Source organism: Callithrix jacchus, chromosome 6, assembly GCF_049354715.1.
Source record: "Callithrix jacchus isolate 240 chromosome 6, calJac240_pri, whole genome shotgun sequence".
Lineage (NCBI taxonomy): Eukaryota > Metazoa > Chordata > Mammalia > Primates > Cebidae > Callithrix > Callithrix jacchus.
In genome coordinates this window covers 151,129,805-151,154,099 of record NC_133507.1, presented here as the reverse complement: position 1 = coordinate 151,154,099, position 24,295 = coordinate 151,129,805, and the positions used below count along the sequence as shown (strand labels likewise).

Genomic DNA, 24,295 nt, shown 5'->3' with positions numbered 1-24,295 from the left:
GTTTCACACACTTAGGACAGCTTCCCTGCCTTGTCTCTACGTTCTCCTCTTCATTCAAGCTCACATTCATTTATTCCATAACTATGTTTCCTACTGATAACGCGCTCAACTTACATAACCTGTAAGCTTTTGATAAGAAGCTCTTTGTTGGTTCTAGAGCTTATATCCCACGTAGAGCAGAAATGGATTTTTCCTCTGGCTCTTGAGCCCCCCCTGCCTTCATCTCCTTTGTCTTCTAGCCTTTGACATGACACCGTGATGGGGCCTTCATGCTCCTTTCTGGCCATGACAGCTTTGTTCATCTGAGCAGTGGAGGAGGCTGGGTTGATGAGGGGAGGTGTCAGCAGATATCAGTAAAGATGTAGGAAGGTGGGCCGGGCGCGATGGCTCAAGCCTGTAATCCCAGCACTTTGGGAGGCCGAGGCGGGTGGATCATGAGGTCAAGATATCGAAACCATCCTGGTCAACATGGTGAAACCCCGTCTCTACTAAAAATACAAAAAATTAGCTGGGCATGGTGGCATGTGCCTGTAATTCAGCTACTCAGGAGGCTGAGGCAGGAGAATTGCCTGAACCCAGGAGGCGGGGGTTGTGGTGAGCCGAGATTGCGCCATTGCACTCCAGCCTGGGTAACAAGAGCGAAACTCCGTCTCAAAAAAAAAAAAAAAAAAAAAAAAAAGATGTAGGAAGATGGCAATAAGGGAATAGTTGGGAAGCAGGTATCAGAAGGGAAAGTGTGGGATCAGATGATGAGAAGAACAACTGGGAAGAGTGAGAGCTTCCTCCTGCCACCCCTCCCAGCCCCAGGTGATTTTCCATGAAAACGAAATACAAGAGAGCTACACTGAGCAAGCAGATTGTTCTGAATTTGCTTTATATGCTTTTCTTTGGTTTGGTTGCGATTTCTATTTAGCCTTGGGCTTAGGGGTCTATTTAAAAAAACCATCATCCTATAAAAACTTCTCATATGTATCCTCAGTATAATAAAATGAAATAATAGCTGATTCCTCACTCTCATGTAGAAGGACTTTAGGAGATTTTGCTTACATATTTGAAATCTGAGGAAACTGACTAAAAAAGAAGAAATAGAATTGGAGTCTCAGAGTCTGTTGAGCTAACCTCAGCAGGAAAATTAAGGGGGATGATTTGAGATGATAATTTTGTGTCGCCTCCAGAAATGCACACAAATGCAAAGGCGTTATGTAGCTCAACTCTGGCTCTGTCAAGACTGCCTGGGAGTGAGGGTTGAATGTCATAGCCTAAAAAATGCAGCGAGGAAAACGATTTTAGGTTATTTTAATACTGGTGGAAACTGCTGATTGCATGCAGGCGAACATACCTGATCTTGTTGGAATCAGGACACACTGCTATATTTAAGACAGGAGCTATTTTACGCTCTGCTAATTTGCTGGAGGTAGGAAGACATTAGTGCATTTCTGGTTTTGGAGAAAAGTTTGGAAAGTCTCTTAAAGGCCATTATTTAACTTTTTTTTTTTTTTAAGTTTATTATATTGTTCCAGAGACCCACCTTTTTACTTTTTAATGCAAGGAAGAGAAAATAGGTAAAATGTGGAAGAACAGACATTTAGATTCCTGTAGTATTTTTCTAGTAGTCTCTTGCTGCAGAGCATTTCCGCCGCCGCCTCCTCCTCCTCCTCCTCCTCCTCTTCTTCTTCTTCTGATAAAATCCTGCTCTGTTGCCCAGGCTGGAGTGCAGTGTCACAGTCTAGGCTCACTGCAAACTCTGCCTCCTGATTTTCAGCGATTCTCCTGCCTCAGCCTGCTAATTTTTTGTATTTTTAATAGAGACGGGGTTTCACCACGTTGGCCAGGCTGGTCTCGAACTCCTGACCTCGTGATCCACCCGCCTCGGCCTCCCAAAGTACTGGGATTACAGGCGCAAGCCGCCGTGCTCGGCCTCTTACCTTCACTTCTAAGTTATAGTTGTGTTTTCCTTTTGTTATAGTCTTACCTTCCTTCCCGGCTGTTTCATTTTCCTGATGCATCTCTTTAGCAGGTGCTCAGGAAGGACAACGAGCTGACCCCAGGCTTCTGCAACAAACTCTTTCAGTTCCTCTAGAGACTTTTATAAACACCGTCTGAAAAATTTTTGTGAAGCAGCTGGTGTGTCTGGGGAGCTGGACTTTAAGACTTTTAAACTCCATTCCAACCCAGGATGTCTGTGATTCCGTGAAGCCCCACCATGGCTGCTGGTTATTCATGTGAGGCCTGATTGTCCCAGTTCATGGATAATATGGGACATCTGTTTAGGGACATCCTTTAAGCATTGCAGCATGTGATTCCTAGAGAGGAATGAGTGCCCCAGGGAGAGAAGCTGAGGTGGAAGGAGCTGGGGGATCCTTGGCTCTGGGATGGGAAGGAGCAGTGCCCTAAGTCAACACCCACCATAGTGGAAATGGATATCCAGGTCCCTACTCACCTGACACTGGTGACAACAGTGCTCACTCCAACAAGAGCAGCTCTGTGCCCACCTTCCAGCCTCAGCCCATGGAGTCTTTCTGTGGTCTGCAGTGGCTATCAAGGACTTGTCCAACATTTTCTGTTTTCTTCCTTATTGTGGTTTTGAAGTTCAAATGCCAGGGTCCAGTGCCTGCCTTCTTGGGCTCCCAGGAGCAGGCCTCACCTAAGGGCATCTAGCTCATGCCCCGCTGCCTGGGCTGGGGGCAGTGATCTTGGAAAACAATGAGATATGGGGGTGGGGAATCCACATAATCCCTTTACCAATGGTAGACTTGGAAAGGCTCCTTCCTGCTGGTGGGAGGGAGAAAAGGCAAGGATCTGAGGGGAAATGGCCTGGCAGGATGGCGGCAGCTTAGGAAGGAAGGTAGGTAGGTGGAGATTAGCTCATGAGGAGTGCTGGTTCTTAACCATTTATGGACCATAGAGCTTGTCCAAGAAAAACACCAACCTGAGCTTAGTTAAGGAGAGACTTCATCGAAAGGGCGATTGTAATAAGGTGACAGGGAGATTTTACGATTAGAGGAGGGGACTATTGCAATAGGCAGAATGCTCCCCCCATGAGGTCTGCAGGTGTCTCCAAGGTCAGGTAGAATGGAACTTTTTTTGTAGGGAGGATTAAACAGGCTGAAAAGATCTAGTGTGGAGGAGTAGGATGAGCAGGTGGCACAAACCAACAGTTGACCAGATGTCTTTCCTTGCCTGTAATAGTTTCCTGGTACCACTGTGCAAAATGCCACAAACTCAGTGGCTTAAACAACAGAAATGTATTCTCTCACAGTTCTGCAGGCCAGGAGTCTGAAATCAAGATGTTGGCAAGATTGTTCCTTTTGGAGGAATCTGTTCCATGCCTCTCTCCTCTTCTGGTGTTGCCTGCGATGCTTGGCATTCTCTGGCTGGTGGATGCATCACTCCCCTGTCTGTCTCCAACTTCTGTGTCTCTGTCTCTTCTTCTGTTCTTATAAGGATGCCAATCATGGAGGATTCTAATTAGTATGACTTCATCTTAAATAACTAAGTCCACAAAGCCCCTCTTTCCAAATAAGTTCACATTCTAAGTGTTCTACTGGGGATTACAACATCAACAAATCTTTTTTGGGGGTACACAATTCAACTTGTAACACTTGTGGTCCATGGCCCTTAGGTTACTCTGCATTCCCATGCTGACTCAGGCTGAGGAGGGATCAGCGTTCAAAGGCCCTCAGGGGAGAAAAGACTCAAGTTTGGTCAAGTCACCTTAGCATGTATCTTGTTCAGGTGGGTCATTGGGGACAAAGAGTTCAGCTATTCATTTATGAGAATTTGAAGTCTGTGTCTGGCCTTTGGGGGTCAAAGGCGGTCACTGGTGAGTCTTATGTAAGTCATATGGGGAAGGGTGGTTCTTTGCAGTAAGTCGTTTCCTGGAATACAAAAGGGTGGCGATTTCACAATGATCATTGTTTTCTAGCTGTACAGAAAAACAGTGTGGACAGGGCTCAGGTAAAACTCAATGTGGTCAAGCTCTTTGAAAATCTGATGAGAATTATAGCCCTCTTTCTGGAAAGAGGTCAGATATAGAGAGGTGTAACTATTTATATGTGATTTCAATAGATTCTTAGACCCCTTGGGAGCCTTCTAAGCTCAAGAGGCCCAGGGTTTCAGGTAAGAAAAACCAAACAGGGCAAGGGGTAAGGGTCAGGCCAGGTGCACCCAGGTGATGGCAGATCATCCTGTTGGGAGCATCTGGTAAGCATCTGGGAAGTATTGTTGTATGATGCCTGGGAAGGTAGCATCGGGGCCAGACTCTCCAGGGCCTCACATGAGAGTTTCATTTGGTCATCCATGAGAATCCAGTGGACTTTTCTGGGCAGGTGAACACGATTTCCAAAGCTGTGCTTTAGGAAGATTCGACTTTGACAGTGGTATGTGGGAATTATCTAAACAGAGCAATGATGAACTGTAGAGAGACGTGGTAGGAAGTTATTGCAGTCATTTCTGATGTTAGGCATATGCATGTAGTTATTATTTATAATTTTGTTTTAATATCTGCAGTACTAAAACCCTTAGTAAGAGCACTTAGTAATGAGGTCATTATGGACTTGTTTATCCTTGGAAACACACAGAAACTTCTTGCATGGGTTAGCTAAGGACGCTATAACAAAGCACTGCAGACTGGATGGTTTAAACAGCGGACGTTTATTTTCTCACAGTGCTGGAGCCTGCGAGTCGGAGATTAGGTGTCAGCAGGTTTGGTTTCTCCTGAGGCCGCTCTCCTTGGTTTGCAAACAGCTGTCTTTTCACTGTGTCCTCACAGGGCCTCTCCTTCCGGCATGCGCATCCGTGGTGTGTCTCTGCTTTTAAGGGCACTAGTCCTGTTGGACCAGGGCCCCACCCTCATGGCCTTGTTTTAATCTCATCACCCCTTAAAGACTTTATCTGCAAATGTAGTTACATTCTGACATACCAGGAAATGGGACCTCAACATATGGATTTTGTGGGGATGCAATTCAGTTCATACACTTCTCAAGGGACTGATGCCCCATCCCAGTGTGGGGTTGGGGGTTGGTGTTTCTCTGAGGATCCACAGGGGTCTCTATCAGGAAAGCAAAAGAGAACCATTTGTGTCTGCAGAAGCTACCGAGCACCCCAAACCGCAGAGGGCTGCTTCTGCCTCAAGGCTGCAGCTCATCTCATCACACGCAGTGAGGTGATTGACAGGAGCCTTTCTTGAAGGAATGATGATGGCTGAAGCCCAATGGCTGACATTTAATTTGTTGGGGGGTAAGGAGAGTGCCAACTGTGAGGCCAATGGCTTGTAGAGATATCCATAATTATACCTCTGATATGAAAGTAATTTGAGCCAAAAAGATACATGAAAAAAGATTAAATGGTAATGTTGATATCTGGTTTTTCTCAGCCCTTTCTGTTGACAGTTCCTTAATTGCTTTCTGAATTTCTTTCTTTTCCATTATTATTTCTATCCATTGTGCCTCTCAGGAGTGATGCCCTTTTCATACCATATTCAGGCCCAGGAGGGGAGGGTGATCCTGTTCTTCTGCGACACCCATGGGCTGAGAGGGTGCCCATCCGAGTCACTTCAGTTCTGAACAACCTTCCCTTACATCCCGTATGATTGAGCTCCATCCATTGGCTTTCTTAAGTGTGAAGAAACTCCACCCTGGTGATTTTTCACTTCTTCTCAGTTTCATAATAATAAAAGAACCCTGAATTGCTTGATCTCACAAGGCTTTTCCCTGTTCAAAAACAAAGGTTAGGATGGAATAATAGTAGTACAGGTGGAGAATGACCCATGGGATGAGAGATGAGACCATAAAATTAATTTACTTATTCATAAACTCATTGCCATTGGCTTGAGGCATTCTTAGAATTTGCGACAGCATTAATGTTGGCTGGCATATTTAAGTGTTTACTCTGTAGCAGACACCCTGCTCCGTGCCTTAAATGCACTCTCTTGGGGTCCAAAGTGGCTCCCGCCGGAGGTCGTGGCGCTTGCGAAGGCGAGGTCATGGGTTCAAGGCTAACCTGAGCAACCTTATAAGCTCAAACTGATTGGCAAAAAAAAAAAAAAAAAAAAAAAGCACTCTCTTATGCAATCTCTGAGCAACCTTAGGAGTTCAGTTCTGGGATAAGCTACATCTGAAGATTTAGGGAGTTGGAAAACTTGCCTGGCGTGATGCTGCAATTGTGTTGGTACAAAAATAATTGTGATTTTACCATTACTTGTGATGGCAAAAACAGCAATTACTTTTGCACCAACCTAATAGAAAAGAAAAGGGGCAGAACTGGAACACACGATGGACAGATTTCAAAACCTGGGCCACATTTCTTGTATAAAATCTGGTTCTAACCTTTTAGACCAGGTCAGCCTGTCAAATGTCAAGCCAGCAAACACAGCAGGACTGTCAGCCTTCCTGTCACTTGTAGGGAATCTGCATGAAAGACCATCGAATAATGAGAATGCCAAGACGCAACTTTGCTGATTTCTAATAACCAACGTAAAATTATTACTAATGATTCCTATGTTCATATTACATTTTCTTTAAACATGCTGAGGCTAGGGTAAGGTTTCAGAGTGTACCACATTTAAAACCGTGAGTAGCGTTGCCTCTGACTTCATTCAATCACCTGTTTGCTCCTTCACTAAAATATATGCAGATGCCCTGTAAAGTATCAATGATTGTTTTAGTTATACCCTTAGCAGAAGGTCCACTACTGCATACCCACCAGATATGATCTTCATGTCTTCACTGGGGGTACTTTTGCCCTCCCTGGACACCGTGGAACTGCCCATTGATTGTGTGTGCCTTGCACTTGTACTTTGTGAGTGACTGCATGCTGCAAACCACACGAATCCACAAAGGCCACGTGGACAGATTGAGAGATGATCAAATTGCTCGTTTATGACTAACAGTAGTGAAAACTCAGATACAGAAAGTTTTTTTGACCTATTTAAAATATTAGCTAATCTCAAGGTCACTTTGATATTTTTATTGATTCAAAATTTTGAGGAAATGACTTAAATGTATCTGATTTAAATTGGCATATGAAATTATTGGCATTATAAAGTGCCGACTGTGTAGAAATCCTCTGAGGTTGACTCAGTACTAATATTAGAGTATTGTGACTCGGGATTATCTTATTATCACTATCCTGATGGTAATACTCTTTCCCCCTAAGTAAAATTTGTGACAGTTGATGTGTTAAAAAAAAATCTCAGGTGCTAATTATTATTGTTATTAGTTATCCATTGTTTCCCCTTCTAGTTCCAAGCTGAGGCAACCAGTTATTTTACACATAGGCAAATGGGCTGTTAGCACACATTCATGCATTTCAGGTATTCTGTGAAATAGCATAAAAAATGATATGTGTAAAAATAATCCAACTGGAAATCACTGTAGTAAGTTTATATTCACTATTGTTTAATTATTTAAAATATAGTATCAGCTCCTTTACCTTGCATTTGATAAATTACTTAAGAGTTTCCCAGATACCTGAAGTTTATCCATTCAATTCTGATATTTTTCTTTGCAATCGTTTTTAAGGAATGGTTCCTCAGAACACTATATGTACAGGAGAGCACACAGAATATAATTTACCCTTTCTGTTATAACTCAAGCTCATTATCTTGAACATTAATGTAGGATCAGGCAGTAACTGCAACCACCTCTAAGTGAGCAGAAGCCCTAGGACATTGCCCCCTCACCCCAGCCCCACCCAATGGCGTCCAGTGACCAACTCCCAACTTCTCGATTCCACGTTTTTCCCTTTCATATCTTTTCTGCTCCTTTCCAAGCCAGTTGTCTTTTTCTGCTTATATCACTGAGCTGGTTTTTAGTAAAAACTCCTCTTTCTAATGTGTAGCTTCTAATTTATTTGGGCTATGCAACCAGACAATCAATTTTGTTAGATACATGTTCAAAAAGAAAATAAAATATTCTAACCGAAGGCCTTCTCCAGGCATACAATGCATAATTATTTAATAAATTTTACTTTGTGTGTGTAAATATTTTTTAGAGACCGGGTTTCACTTTGTCCCCTAGCCTGGAATTCAGTGACACATGTAACCTCAAACTCCTGGGCTCAAGCATTCCTCAGTCTCCTGAGTAGCTAGAATTACATATGTAAGTCATTGTAAAATTGCTAATTTTTAAATTTTTTGTTGAGATGGTGGTGGAGCGGGGATGGAGCGGGGGTCTTGCTGTGTTGCTCAGGCTAGTCTTGAACTCCTGGCTTCAAGTGATTCTCCTCCCTCAGCCTCCCAAAGGAATTACAGACATGAGCCACTGTGTACTCAGCTATATAAAATTTTGATTGAGCCATGAGGCCACTTTAAGAGGTATTAAAATAAAAGCAAAGACATTTAAAAAGAAGAATATCATTTTATTTAGCTTATATAACAGTTACTGAATTGGTGTACCTCAAAATTACTAAATTCAGCCAATTTACTAATTTTGTTAACTTCAGTGTACTCACAAATGGAGTATGAAATGTGCAACATAAAAATTTAGAGGACAGCTGAGACTCAGTGCACTGATGGAAGAACTAAGCCTTGTTAAGGTAGAATTCACTGGGGTGGGCTGTGTGTCCCTGGCACAAGCTTTGTGAGGCGGATGCATGGTGAGCTGCATCACATGCTGTGTGAGAGGCCCTTGGAAATAAGCCTTCATGAAGACAGTAGAGTTTGAGTTGAGAATTATGGAGCCACATATTGCAAAGCACAGTAAAAAACATGTAGTGCAGTTCCATTTTTCCTGACTATATTTTTCACGGGGAGGAACTGGGAAGAACTGTCATTCAAATGAATGGTGTTGGCCTGGTGTCATCCCCTTTCTAGACTGAGAATGTTTTCTCCTGTGGGGCTTTCACAGCATGAAGGTTTTTTTGTTTTTTTGAGTTGGAATTTTGCTCTTCTTGCCTAGGCTGGAGTGCACTGGCACCATCTTGGCTCGCTACAACCTCCACCTCCCTGGTTCAAGATATTCTCCAGCCTCAGCCTCCCGAGTAGCTGAGATTACAGGCATGTGCCACCATCCTTGGCTAATTTTTTGTATTTTTAGTACAGATGGGGTTTTTCCATATTGGTCAGGCTGGTCTTGAACTCCCGACCTCAGGTGATCCACCTGCCTCAGCCTCCCAAAGCGCTGGGGTTACAGGCATGAGCCACCATGCCTGGCGAAGCTTTTTGTATAATAACACTATGTATTTCCACCTACCTCCAAACTCTTAGGGGAATTTTGGATTCACTATTTCCTGGCCAGTAGTACCTGTGATTAAAAAACAGCTGTCATGCTCTATTGCCTACATTATATATCTAGTAGAGTGTAGGACTGGCAGGCTCTGAAAACCACTGGGCACAGCTCCTGCCTCCGTGCAGGAAAAAGAGGTTTATCTCCATTGGATGGATATAGCAACCAAAGCCCAGGGGTCATGTGACTTCTTGACGATCAAGTGACGACATTTCTTTTCTTTGTTTTTTGAGACAGGGCTCACTCTCTGACCCAGATTGGAGTGTAGTCACATAATCACTGACATGATGCTGACTCACTGCAGTTTTGACCTGCTGGGCTCAATCGATCCTCCCACCACAGCCTCCTAAGTACCTGGGACCACTAGTGTGTGCCACCACACCCACCTAACTTTTGTATTTTTGGTAGAGACGGGGTTTTGCCATGTTGCCCGGGCTGGTCTTGAACTCCCAGGCTTCTGGGAGTTCCTTCTGCCGTGGCCTCCCAAAGTGCAAGGATTGCAGGTGAGAGCTACCGTGCCCAGCCTGAATTTCTGCCCTGGGACTCTTTTCATGCTTATAACAGAAAAAACTTTTTGTCTCTGTCTTCTCTATGAAGTATGGAAATAAATGACTGATAATATCAGAAAAAATACAAACCCTTTTTTGTGTTAAAAATTGAAATAGAAGAGGATACAATGAATGTGTTTGGCAGATCAGTCTTTAAGAGCCTTTTCAGAGGATTGTTAAGTTATTGAGAACAGTTGTATCTAAGCAAAGCTAATTTTCAAAATTATAATTAATATTTCATTGTCTAAATTATAAGGAACATATTTGGTATAATAGTCACAGGTGATGAGGTTATATTTTAAATAGAAGCAAATCAGTATTTAAAATAGCGTCACATAATTAGGTTGCAATTATTTGAATAAATTGGATACAAATACTAGAAATATAACCATGTCATAATCTCTGTTCTGGAATATAAATTTATTATTACAGAATCAAGAAAGGGGGTTCTTTTGTTCCTTATTGTAGTTACCATACTCTCCATCCTGATTTTTACTTGTAGAGCTAACGTGGGGTTTTGATGAACAAAATCAAGTGTCATAAAGGATTTCCTATTTATTGAATTCATTTTGCATATTTTGAAATCAGTGCAAGGTTGAAAGGCCGGCTTTTCGTCTTTTGGTTCTTCTTCAGTGGATGTGCTTGGGTGTCTGCCAGAATTAGCCATATTCAGGACCTTTGCAGGGCAGGTTGTCACAGTGTGGCCCGAGCAACCTGTAGCAGACCCTCCCATCTGCATAAGCATGCCAAAGGCCTCAGCCCAGAGACCAGGAAAGGCCACGTGTCCAGGTAAACACTGTGATTTAAGATACATTAGGAATGCTCGCTTAGGGTATGTGAGCCCTTTTGCCCAGAGATGGTCCTGGCATCACCCCAGGGTATTAGAGATTAATGGCATTATAGGAGGTAGACCTGCCAAGGGCCCCAGACCTGATCTAGATTCCAGACTGCTCCCTCACTTCACCCATGACACCCAGAGAGTGGAGATGATGGCCACAAGTGGATAGAGTGCTAGTGTTCTCTCAATTCTCCAGTTAGTGTTCTTTCTTCTACAGCAATGTTTCTGGGGACAGAAAGTGGAAGGAGGGACACATGCTGTCTGAGGGTGTGTTCTCAGGGAGGTCTGTGAATTGGCTGAGATAATGTGTAATGTTTTTGTGTTCTCCTGTTACCATCACCCTAGGTCAAAAGTGACCACTTTATGATTGAGTACCACTCTGAGATACGAGGCCTATTTGGGTTGATCATAGAGTTGGCTGATGAGAAAAAAACAATCAGTAATAAGTTAATGATACATTTGCTGCAAGTGAAGGCTCAAAGTCACATGGAGCCATAGGACAAAAGTTTCAAGGTGGGTTGGACGAGGAGAGGATATGGGAGGATTCAACATCACGTGGCCCATGGTGGCCCCGTAGCCCATGGTGGTCCATGGTGGTAGCACCAGTGGGCACACTCCAGAGAAACTTTGTGAGCACAGTCACCTATGAGCAACCACCTAGCTACAGCAAAATAGTATTTTCTACCATATTACATTAAATTAAGTTGATCAGTTTTGTGTTTTTTTGATAAAAATATATATTTGGCTGGGTGTGGTGGCTCACACCTGTAATCCCAGCACTTTGGGAGGCTGAGGTGTGCAGATCATGAGGTCAGGAGTTCGAGACCAGCCTGACCAACATGGTGAAACCCCGTCTCTACTAAAAAATATGAAAACTAGCGAGGTGTAGTTGTTCATGCCTGTAGTCCCAGCTACTCAGGAGTCTGAGGCAGGAGAATCGCTGGAACCCAGGAGATGGAGGTTGCAGTGAGCTGAGATCCCACCACTGCACTCCAGCCTGGGTGACAGAGCAAGACTCCATCTCAAAAAAAAAAAAATTGTATCTATTTGAGTAACAACTTTAGGTTAACACAGGGTGTTGGTGAAACTTGTTTTCCAGTAAAAGAGGTTCCTTCACTTTTTCACTTTGATAAAGTATTCCACACCATACTGGCCTTATTATTCAGATTCCTGCATGCAGGCCCATGTCCACCTGGATAATTAAAGCCTCGGAAACCCAGGCTCTTAGCTGGATTTTAGCTACCCTTGCTTCTTGTGGCTGCTTGCTTTGCGATAACTTTAGATTGATGTCTTTGTTGTCGTCTCTTTGGCCCCTAGTCTCACAGCGAAGGGATGGCCACCAAAGAAATGTGACACTTTGTCCTCTACAGAACAATTCTAAACCCTTTGGATGACTTGGAAAATGCATCATTGAGTGTGTGTGTGTGTGGTGGGGGGGGCATCACCCGCTTTCCTGCCTTGACTCTGTCGTTGTGTAGATTCCCATTTACCCTTCTAAGAATAAAACTTTGGTGGCCAATGTTACTGCTAATCTTAGTAGATAAAGTCTTTGTAGATTAGTTCCTAATCCTAGCAGATAAAAGCAGCTATACATATACAGTGTTAGAACTCAAAACGATTGTATCTTGGGTAATGTGAGGTAAATGCTAATACAACTTTATAATAATCATTTCAGATCATATTGCACTGTACATTTGATTTCTCCAACCAGCCATGAGGAAAGCGGGCATTGGTCTTTTAGATTTTGTATGAGGAAGCTGCAGTTCGGAGTCAGTGTCCAGTCTGCAGAGGAGGCAGGACTGGAGTCCAGTCTCTCATGCCCAGGCTCATAGCTCTGTTCTTTGACTCTTTCTGTAGCCTCAAGACAACTCTGTCTAGCTCTAGAAAAACTGCAAGAAAGTCTTTGGGCCATACAAAGCTACCTCCCTGGCCCAGAAGATTATGACCCTGTTAATAAAAATATCCTGGAGGAGAGTCTGGAAACAGCCTGGGAAGGAGGACAGAGTTAAGGCCAGTAGACTGAGGCTGGAGCTACTCTCACCTGTTCTCAAGCAGAGGAACTTCAGAAAGGCTGGGCAACTTGAGAAACTAGCATTCCATCTATTTGTGTTTCATGTTTTTTTCCCGATGGATCTTGAATTTTAAATGCCTATCTTCAGATATAAATCTCAAACTCTGTTCAGTGCCAAACTAAATTATTTTTACCTTACTCTTAACTTGCTTGTCTGTGCTGTGATGTCCTTCAATTAGCATGTATGATTAGGATTTAAAGCTCAGCAGTTATGAACGGTGGCTGAAACAAAGACTAATATTTTGGAGCTTGATACTCTGTGTAGTCACTTGTTTCTAAATGTCTGCTAAGATTCACCCAACTCAAACTGTCTTTCCTGAAAAGTAAATCATTAAAAGAAAAAAAATGCCTAGGAAACTTGCTGTTAATTTTTCTTTTTTTGAAAAGCAGAGTATGGTGAAAACAATCTGGCATTGACTCTACCCTGTGGCATATATTATGTTTGTGGTATGTGAACTTCTCTAAGTCTTAGATGTCTCACCTCTAAAATGGACTTGGTAACATTTGCCTTACAGGGTTATTTTTAGGTTTGGAAACCATATTTTCAATGCTTAAAGCATTGCTACAGAACACTTGCCCAGTATATGGAAATTTGCCATCTATTTTATTTTCTACACAATGCATTGAGTGTGTTATTATTCATAAATTAAATTTGCTGTGGCTCGAATTCAGGTGTCTGCCTCTTTGGCAGCCATATGCTTGAATGGTTGATTTTGCTTTTTACAATAGTTCACACTGATTGCCAAACTACTAAAAATGCTGCTGTAGTAATTGGTACTGCTGTTTGGATTTTATTTTTTTTCCTTTACCAGCAAAACTTCTGTTTTTAGAAGCAATATTTATAGAATGAACTGGCTGTTAATCTATATTCTATTCAGCCAAATTAGATTTTTAGTGGCTGTTTGCTGAAAGTCTTCCCTAAAGAGCTGGGCACAGCAGAGATACTGATAACTGTACCTCATGTTGGGAATTCTACAATACAAATGTTTTAATGAGGATGCAAGTGGAATTAAATTTTAACTAGAGAGAAGCTATTGTTTTATTTTAGCAAGTCACTTGTACATTTGCCTTAAATATGAAAATACGTATTTTGGTCCAAAATAGTTTTGTATATTGGAATAAGTTCTTGCTTTCTGACACATAGTAATAGAGCTTGTCACTTTAAGATTTCTTATTATCCATCCAGTTCTCTCTCCCTATGTGTATAGATGTGATAAGGGAAGTAAATAACTGAGTCCCTCACAGAGTTATTAGACTCTAGGTGTTAGGTTAGGAGACCAAAGATAACCAGTTTGGAGCTCATTGTGCCTACTATTGGTCAAAGTGAAACCTGGGCCAAATAGCCTGGTAACTCCAGGCCATTCTGGCAAAGTGCAAAAAACAGTGAGCCCAGAATGTTCCACCAGCTTTGGGTCTGCAGAGAGGCATCTGGAGTCATAGAGCTGCAATCTTCCAAGGGACTGCTCTCTTCGTGGACACCCCTCATGCACAGCTGGGTCAGTGTAAGTCCAATATCAGCAGAAGTTTTGGATCTAGAACTGTTCTCCCTCACCTGAGGCATCTTTACTTGCTGTGGCTGGCTCCAACAGATACCTTCTTCCTTTACGGTAAATCTCTCTCTGGGACATTTTGTCTTTTTAACAGTCAGACTTCCATCAGGGTCCCCCTGTGCATCCAGAATGCCCATAATGTCTGATTCCCCCATAGTGCACTCAGATAAGACCAGAACTCCCAGTTGCACTGATTCGGTTTTTGTACCCAAGTCCTAGATTCTCTCTGATAATCCTCAGCAGTCCCTCAAAGAAAGTACTATCCCCATTTCAAATATGCAAAAACTGAGGAGTTGAGAAGTTACTTTAACTCCTCAAGGACAAAGAGGTATTATGCAACTGTGCTGGGGTTTGACCCTAGTAGTGCTCAACTCCAGAGTATGGTTGCCTTCAGTTTGCAGCTAATGCCTAAATCCACGTTGTGATTGACCAGCTGCCAAAACCTAGGAACAATAGGATAACAAAGAGTGACAGGCTACACTGCATATTGAAGAAAAGGGCTTCAAAGACACTCAGGACTGAGTGGTTATGGAGACTGTGTAACATGCCACCGGTACTATGTGACAGAGGTTTCAAGGTGGTTATTTATGGTTATTTATGATTTCCTGTCAGTATGTATTAGAAGAAGGGCTGGTGGAGACAGGTTCAAAGAACTGGGTTGAGTTCTGCTCTATCACTTAGGGACCCTAAACCTGTGTGTAACCTCAGAGGACTTTGATTTCCTTCTCTATAAAATGGAGGCGAAACCTCCCAAGATCGGTGTGGTTGTGAGGATCTTTCAGAGCTGTCAGTTGCGTGCTTTGCCAACCCAGTCAATTTCAGTCAATTTGCAGATAAGCCTCTTCTCTGTGGTCTGCCTACTGGTCTCCTGAAATTCCAGCTATTTGATTCTTGTAGAAGATGAGGACTGATTATTGGGATTTCTACAACTGTTAAGTGACAGAACTTTGTAAATTTCCTTCTTATGGAATTTATTTATAAATTGACCCAATTTATGAAGAACTTTCACTGTGTGGTGTCACAACAACTGTTTTGATGAAAGCTGGGGATTCCCAAGCTTTCTTGGTTCCCGGTAGTCGTAGCACCCCAGTATATTTTTTTATAGTGCTTCAGGCCTAAAGAAATTGCTAATGGTTCTTTTTATTAAGTGGCTACATCCCAGAAACTTATGTGCAAACAACTTTGTGGCTGTTTGAAAAAAATACACATAAATTGAAAGAAAAAAATACCTTTATTTTATTCTTTTTTTTTTTTTTTTGAGATGGAATCTCATTCTGTCACCAGGATGGAGTGCTGTGGCACGGTCTCGGCTCAGTGCACTGCAACCTCCACCTCCCAAGTTCAAGTGATTCTCCTGCCTCAGCCTCCCAAGTAGCTGACACTATAGCTGTGTGCCACCATGCCCAGCTAATTTTTGTATTTTTAGTAGAGATGGGGTTTCATCATGTTGGCCAGGATAGTGTCTATCTCTTGACCTTGTGATCTGCCCTCCTTGGCCTCCCAAAGTGCTGGGATTACAGGCATTAGCCACTGTGTGCCACCATGCCCAGCCTGTTTTGTTCTTAAGTAATCATAGTTACATACTGCTGGGACTGTGTGCCTGTGGGGCACTATGCAGCTGCTCACCTCATTTCCTGTTCACGTTGACTGTCAGGGAGTATTTGCTTTTTTATCCCAGCAGTTGCTGAAAAACCCAGCCCTGGTAAGATATGATATCATCAAAATGTAATAGGATCTAATGTTGAAATAATGAACTACTTCTAGCTAGTAGTTTGTGAAATGTCTGACAGAAGTTGTAGATCCTGTGTTTCTCTTGAAAATTAAAAAAGTAGAATCTGTGGTGCCCTGTGCCTTCAGCTTGACACCCCATGGCACTTTAGCACACAGTTTGGGAACTGCAGATAAGAGCAGCATACACATTGCCATATTGGCATTTGACAGGCGTGGAAGCTGCTCTTAGGGTTCTCTATGGTGCATAAGTATCACAAAAGAACCACAGCCTGGAACCCAGTCCTGGTGAGTGGTCTTCCAGTACACTGTCGGTGGTTGAGGAAATGATACGTTCCTGTGCATTGCCAAATGGAGCAAACACAAATCCAGTGATGGTGTTCCCATGACCTGGAGCCATCCTCATGAACGTCAGCTGCAGGCTCCCCTCTGGATAGAACTGGCCATTTGAATGCAGGTCTCAGTTAAGAGCGTGGAACAGTTGCTTTCCGAGTAACATTCTTCTAAGTGAACTTACTACTTTCCAGGAAACCATTCTACCATGTCCCTAGGCTGTGAGGCCTTGTAGAGTGTTTTCTGTGATTTCTGCAGCATGTCACAGTGGGCCACAAATCCTGCCTTTTCTGTGTCATTTTCTTCAGTTTCCTTCATTGATAAAGGAAACTCATCCTTCCTGTGTATTTTCAAAACTTGTGCTTAGGTTTATTGGGCGTGGCTCATTCCAAAGTCTGAAGACTTTTCATCTTCAAAACAAATGGTACCAGGGCACAATGTTAACATTAATATTTTACCATTAATATTAATGTAGAACTTAAAGCACAAACAATATTAAAATATTCATCTAGAAAGTTATGCAGTTATTTAAGTTCCTACTATAATTTTACAGGACAGATGACTGATTTTTCTCAGGAAAAAACTTTTATGGGATAAAATTTCATGTTCTGAATATTTCTAGCCAGTGGGCTGAATCAGGGATATAATTCTGGGGAAGAAGAATAAGATATTACAAATATTACAATCCAGACATTATCCTGCCTCACTGGGAGAGCTCCACAATTATTTAGCCATTTTTATCGAAGCTATAGAAAGTAGAATGTACAATCCGGGCAAGAAAACCGTCCTCACCTTTTCCTGCGCTAGGTCATACACAGAAGCAGTGGTGTGTGACAGTGTTGCTGTGTCTATGGTGTTTGTCATTCTGTCCCTCTGCCAGCACTTTGGGATCAGGGGCTTTGCATGTTTTCTGGGCCTAGTGCAGGGGTTAACAAACATTTTCTGTAAAGAGTCAGATAGTTAATATTTTCAGCGTCATGAGCTACAAGGTCATGTGAAGGCAGCCAAATAATATGTAAAATGAATGAGTGTGGTCGCATTCCAATAACGCTTTATTGATGGACACTGAAACTTGAATCTTATCAAACATTTGCATGATTGTTTGGAATGTTAATCTTCTTTTGATTTTTCAACCTTTAAAAATATAAAAATCATTCTTGCCTCATAGGCTGTAGAGACACAGGTTGCGGGTCAGATTCGGCCTTTGGGTCAGAATTTGCCAGCCCCTGACTACGGAAATGCCTGGAATAGAGAAGATACTCGGATGACGAAGATCACATTTTTATTTTGTATTTTTTTGGGATGGAGTTTCGCTTTTGTTGCCCAGGCTGGAGTGCAGGGGTGCGATCTCGGCTCACTACAACCTCCACCTCCTGGGTTCAAGTGATTCTCCTGCCTCAGCTTCCCAGGTTGCTGGGATTACAGGAGCTCACTGCCACACCCAGCAAATTTTTGTACTTTTAATAGAGACGGGTTTCACCATGTTGATCAGGCTGGTCTTGAACTCCTGACTTCAGATGATCCACCTGTGTCAGCCTCCCAAAATGCTGGGATTACAGGCATGAGTCCTTGTGCCTGGCCAAGATCACATTTTTAATTTTTATTTTAATCTTTATTCTGAACTATTTTAAACCCACAGAAAAGCACGGAGAATATTGCAATTAGCGTCTGCCACTGAGATTCAACAAACATCATTCTGCCATATTGGTTTCCAATTATTTAAAAAAAACAACAGGCAAATAGAGTTAAAGCCCACCACCTCCACTGCCCGACCCTACTCCTCCCTATCCCATTTCCCTCCCTCTCTACCCAGAAACAATGATTCTTCCGAATTGGGTTGTAAGCTTTCTGTCTTTTAAAATATTTTTACAACATAGGCATAAAACTTACATAGACGTGTGATACTGCAGGATCCTTTCACAACTTGCTTTTTTTCCACTGACATCTGTGTTTTTGTGATTTGTCTGTGGCTTTCAGATATAGCTCTAGTTCATTCATTTAAATTTTCCTGCAGTTTAATTTATTCTCCTTTTATTTTATGAGTCTCATTCAAGAGATTCTTTCCTATCTTGATGTTATAAAGTTATTGTCCTATATTCTCATCTAAAGCAGGAATCAACAAACAGCCAGAGAGTGAACAGCTTAGGCGTCGTGGGCCACATGTCTGTTGCAACTGCTCAATTGTGGGAAAGCAGCTCTGGACAGTGGATACACTGATGGGTGTAACTGTTTTCCAGTGAAACTTGGTTTATTAATATTGGGTGATGGCTACGGACGGGTGTGACTGTGTTCCAGAGAAACTGGAATTTATTTATAATAAATATCGGGTGTTTATTAATATCAGGTGATGGCTACTGATGGGTGTGACTGCGCTCCAGAGAAACTTGGTTTATTAATATTGGGTGATGACCCACATTTGGTCTGTGAGCTGTAATTTGTCAACCCCTGATTTAAAAGTTTTGAGATTGTATTTTTAACATGTTCATACAAAATCCCTCTGGAATTCATTGTGCGTATGGATGAATGGTACAGGTTAGATATTTATGTTAGCCCCAGGATCAGCAATTAGCAATTATTCAAGTATCACTTACTAAAAAGTTGATCCTCCTATACTACTTTTTTTTTTTTTTTTTTTTTAAGACTGTCTTGTTCTGTTGCCCACCCTGGAGTGCAGTGGTGCGATCTTGGCTCACAGATCGCTGCAACCTCTGCCTCCTGGGGGCAAGGGATTCTTTTGCCTTAGCCTCCTGAGTAGCTGGGATTACAGGCGTGCACCATGACGCCTGGCTAATTTTTATATTTTTAGTAGAGACAGGATTTCACCATCTTGGTCAGGCTGGTCTCGAAGTCCTGACCTCATGATCTACCCACCTTGGCCTCCCAAAGTGCTGGGATTACAGGCATGAGCTACAGTGCCTGACCCTTTTTTTTTTTGAGACAGAGTCTCACTCTGTCGCCCAGGCTGGAGTGGAGTGGTGTGATCTCGGCTCACTGCAAACTTTGCCTCCTAGGTTCAAGCAATTCTTCTGCCTCAGCCTCCCCAGTAGCTGGGGTTATATACGTGCACCACCATGTCCAGCTAATTTTGTATTTTTAGTAGAGACTGGGTTTCACCATGTTGGCCAGGCTGGTCTTGAACTCCTGGGCCCACGTGATTCACCTGCCTCAGCCTTGCAAAATGCTGGGATTACAAGTGTGAGCCACCACTCCCGTTCTTCCTACACTAATTTGCCTTCCCTGTTATATTCTAAGTTTCTTTACATGGCAAATCTCTGTGCTTTCTCTTCTGAAACATTGTTCAATGTAGTTATAGATTTATAATAAATTTTTATTTCTGGTGGGGAAATATGTGTTTACTCTTCTTCAAATTATCTTGGAAATATTTTGTCCTTTCATCTCTCATTTGTATTTTGGATCAATTTGATAAGTTAGACAACAAAAAGGGAGCAGGGGATTTTGACTGGAATTGTATCATTCTACCTGGATTAGTATTCTCATTATATTGCTAGCTGAGGGATCATGGACAAGTTATTCAGTCTCTGAGCCTCAGAGATAATATGCAGATAACAGTACCTGCCTCACAGGGTGATAGTGAAGATTAAGTGGATTAATATAGGGAGCACGATGAGAACCATACCAGATACAGCATAAGCACTCAGAAATCTTAGCTATTAATATCTTTAGTAGCAGTCTTCTTATCAAAGGTATCAGGACAGTTAATCAGGTCAGTTAATTAAAAAAGTTGTGAGAAATTATAAAAAAAGTTTTAGATCTACTTTAAACATCTTTTTAAAAATCTTAAAATGCATAAATATATATTCATGCAGGAGTGGGAAAGGTTTTGTTGACCCTTTATCCACAGTTCCAAGTGCTGATGGTGGCCTATTTCCTGGTATAGTTTGTAATTTTTTCACCATGTGCTTATTATGATAAGGGTCTGTGTATGCACATGCATGTGTGTGAGTCACATGTGTCCTGTATTGTGAAGAGTGTCACTCCACTACCATACTGATCGTAAACATGTTTTTTTTTTTTTTCCAGATAGAGTTTCGCTCTTGTCACCCAGGATGGAGTGCAGTGGTGCAATCTCGGCTCACTGCAACCTTCGCCTCCTGGGTTCAGGTGATTCTCCTGCCTCCGCTTCCCTGAGTAGCTGGGATTACAGGTGCACACCACCATTCCCAGATAATTTTTAGTAGAGATGGAGTTTCACCTTGTTGGCCAGGCTGGTCTCGAACTCCTGACCTCTGGTGATTCACTTGCCTTGGCCTCCCAAAGTTCTGGAATTACAGGTGTGAGCCACTGCGCCTGGTCCTAAACACGTTCTTAATGTTAATTTTCGGTTTAGGATGTCCACATGAAGGAGATGTTGTTAAGCACAGGGGACATTCATGTGGGAGGTTTTAATTACTTATGGGAAATCTTTTTTTTTTTTTTTTTTTAAATCCAAAGACTGTAGAGATGTCAGTTTTTCTGCTGTTACTCCAGGCCTGCTGGTAGATTTATCTAGTGTCCTTCTGCCCTCTCTAATCAGACAGGAGGCTCTAAGAGGCTTCATGTGTGGGCTCAGTGATGGTTGCCTCTCTTTTTCTGTGCTCAAGGCCCCATTTCCCATCCCCATTTGATTGTGTGTGAGTGTGTGTGTGTGTGTGTGTGTGTGAGCTTCCTGTAAAAACCAGAATGCCTGGTAGGCAGATTCTGAAAGAGCTGGAACACTACCATGTGATTTTTAGAACCCCATTTCCCAGAACCGTAGATCTTATTTGCAGCTCTGTGACCTGTGTGGTCAATGCAGTGTAATCATGTGCTAAGTTCTCTGGTTGTGAATTTTCTTATCATTCTTAAAACTTGAAGATTCCCCTTTTCTTTTTTTTCCTATTGTATTATATGTTCTGGGGTGCATGTGCAGATCTTACAGGATTGTTTCATAGGTACATACATGGCAAGGTGGTTTGCTGTCTCCACCCCCCGATCACCTATATCTGGCATTTCTCCCCATGTTATCCCTCCCCAACCTCCCCACCCCCTGCTGTCCCTCATTTAGTCCCCCTCCAAGAGACCCCAGTGTGTGATGCTCCCCTCCCTGTGCTCATGTGTTCTCATTGTTCAATACCTGCCTATGAGTGAGAACATGTGGTATTTGGTTTTCTGTTCTTGTGCCAGTTTGCTGAGAATGATGGTTTCCAGATTCATCCATGTCCCTACAAAGAACATGAACTCAGAGGATTCCCCTTTTCTTTCACCCCTTTTTAAAGCTTACTTTTTAATTTTATCTAATATTTTTTAATTGGCGAAGGGCCTGGCCATCAGTTCAATCTGTTATAATTTAAATCCTGAATAGTGAAATTTTCCATCTTATTTTTTATTGTATGGATGCCTATGGCATTTGCATATGCAAGGTAAGTCATGGTGTCTGTAATTTTTTTTTTTGAGACATGGTCTTGCTCTGTCACCCAGGCTGAAGGGCAGTGGTGCGATCTCAGCTCACTGCAAACTCCACCTCCTGGGTTCAAGCAATCCTCCCTCGTCAGACCCCCAAGTAGCTGGGACTACAGGTGACTGCCACCATGCCCAGCTAGTTTTTGCATTTTTTTGGGTAGAGATGGAGTTTTGCCATGTTTCACAGGCTGGCATGGTGTCTATAAGCTTTATACACTAACAATTCACATAGTTCAACAGGGCAAGCATTATTAAATGCGATTGAGTTCATCAACATTCTAAAACAGTTCAGAGGATGCTCTCTGCTCCAAAATTGTTTGCTTGAAAGCCATTAATTCTATATGGTTATACTTTTCTGACAGTTTTCCCAGTGGGTTCTTCTAGCCTTCTAATTTTATGCCTTAATTGAATATGCTAAATATTTGCATTTTAAAAGAGATAATTTGAATGATCAGTATTGTAGAGTGTCTTCAGAGCTATAGTACCTTTGTCATACTGCTTCATTAGATATAATTATACAGGTGCCAGGTCTCTGTCAATTTCAGGTTTAGCTTGTCATGGTGGAGGTAAGCTTTCTGTGCCTTGAAAGACAATGCATGGAAGTGCAAGTGGAATTCTCTTTCTTCTGCTTCCCCGCATAGCTGTCCCGTGTCCACAGAGCTGCGGAATTAAAGGTGGTGGTGGGTTTCTGCCCTCATCTTTTTGCTTCCTGTCTGAACTGCTAAGCTGCAGAGACTCCCGTCTCTGTTATGACCATCCTTGTTTCTCTGCTTCACAGTCCATGACCGTTTCTAGTTGTAGGGCTTTTACAGTTTACCTCTTCCACTTTTAGTCCTGTTTTTTTTTTGTTTTATTATTTTTTCTTTTGTTTCTTCTGTCTTTCATAACTACAGAGGTCCTCTCAGATTCCTCATGGGGCAAAAAAACAACAAAAACCCTGGCCTTTGAGCAGATTTGCTAGCCAATCAAAAAACTTCTTTTAAATCTTGCAATGAGATAATCTGAACCCACATGCAATTTAGTGGTCTTTGGGTCTTGCTGATTTTAAAACAATTGGTACTAGAGATCCAGGGCCACCTGCTCTTTTGGTGGCTTGAATTTTGATTGATTTTCCTTTTTAGTTTTTTCTTAGTGTAGCTGCTTATATGAAGCCTGCTGTATATAGAAGGCTCATCTCCAGATAAATGAGGTTGGATACCCAAAGACTTCAGATTTATCTGCAGAGCCACTGATTCTTGTCCTATTCCCTGGAGCAGATGGGTATTAAAATTAGAGCAGCTGTTTCCACGTAAGGTTAGAAAAGCTGAAAACAGAGCAGAGGGAATTTTGTGTGCCTGCAGAGAGAAAAACACACATCAAAGTGGTCAACAGGCCAGGCAGGTACGCAAGAACACTTGGCACTAGACAGCTCAACCCAAAGGCTCTCCCCACCTTTCCTTAACAAGGTCACCCTGATTTTTCTGCCCTTGCAGCTTGCTTCACAGGCACCCACAGATTTCTCCCTCCAACTTTTCTTAAGGATCCCAGGACACTGAGCCTAGCAGATAGAGAAGAACGCTCTTCCTGGTAGGAAATGCTCTGAATAAAGAATGATCTAGAAAGCAATGTGGGCTCTTCTTTGTTTCAGACAAGAAATATTTTTTGAGAACCTACTATGTGTCTGGTTTTCCATCTCCCTGCTACCCCACATTGGTATCATTTGTTCATTTTAAAAAATAAAGAACATTTATTCTTTAAAAACATAGAACATATCATTTGTCCTATTTAAAAAAATAAAGAAATGAACACGTTTAAAACATTTGGGGTCCCAAAAAAGTGAAAAGTTCTTTTCAAACTGCTACATTGACTTGAGTTTCCACCCCCGGTTGACATGTTTCATTGGCTTTCTGGGTCTTCTAGGAGGAAGGGCAAATTCATTAGGCGGACACAGCGCCTGCTGGATTTTGGCATCTGCTGGCTCTCCCAGTCCTGTGGCTTCATGTGGCCACTGTGCTGGGGCAAGAGTCACTCTAGAATCTCTGTGCCACTCTTGCCTGGGAAGGAAGTCAGAAAGGAACCTTATGGTTACTTTTTGGTAGAGGCAAGTTAGTTTCATCATCTTTGTTAAATACAACCAAGGAACAAAAAGTACATCAGATCATGTATATGTGGTAGGTGTTTTAAAAACAATTTTCAAAAATTGCAAAGCACAAAATCTATACAGAAGTACTCAAAACAAATATGTACAGCTCAATGTCTTGTGAAATGAACACCTGTGCAGCCATCACCCAGATCAAGGGTGACAATGTTGCCTTCCAGCCACTTCCTGGTCCCCAACTCTCCTGGCTTCCCAAAGTTAACCACTCTTCTAACTTCTAGCATGGGTCACTTTTGCTGTTTTCAGTCCTTACACAAGCAGAAGAGAACATTGTGTTTTGGGAATCTGTTCTACTTGTTGTATAAGGCTATAGTTCTTTCTTCTCCATGGCTGTGTAGTATTATTTATCAGTATCCTATAACTGTTGTCATCCAGCTCATTAATATTCTTATAGTTAATGCTCTTTGTGTTCTGTTTATTAAACGTT

At 42.2% G+C, this 24,295-nt stretch overlaps 1 protein-coding gene across 2 annotated transcripts in view; it reads left to right on the top strand.

The window, feature by feature from the left end:
- DNER (delta/notch like EGF repeat containing) overlaps positions 1 to 24,295 on the top strand; it is a 379,011-nt gene that overhangs the window by 95,366 nt on the left and 259,350 nt on the right. The window contains exon 1 of one of the 2 annotated variants that reach the window (XM_054258006.2): positions 20,155 to 20,414. The exons of the other annotated variant lie outside the window; for it this stretch is intronic. Within the exon in view, the coding sequence (XP_054113981.1) occupies positions 20,313 to 20,414 (102 nt within the window). The 5' untranslated portion in view covers positions 20,155 to 20,312. Of the gene's footprint in view, positions 1 to 20,154; positions 20,415 to 24,295 lie in introns of those variants that run through there. 2 annotated transcript variants of the gene reach the window in all.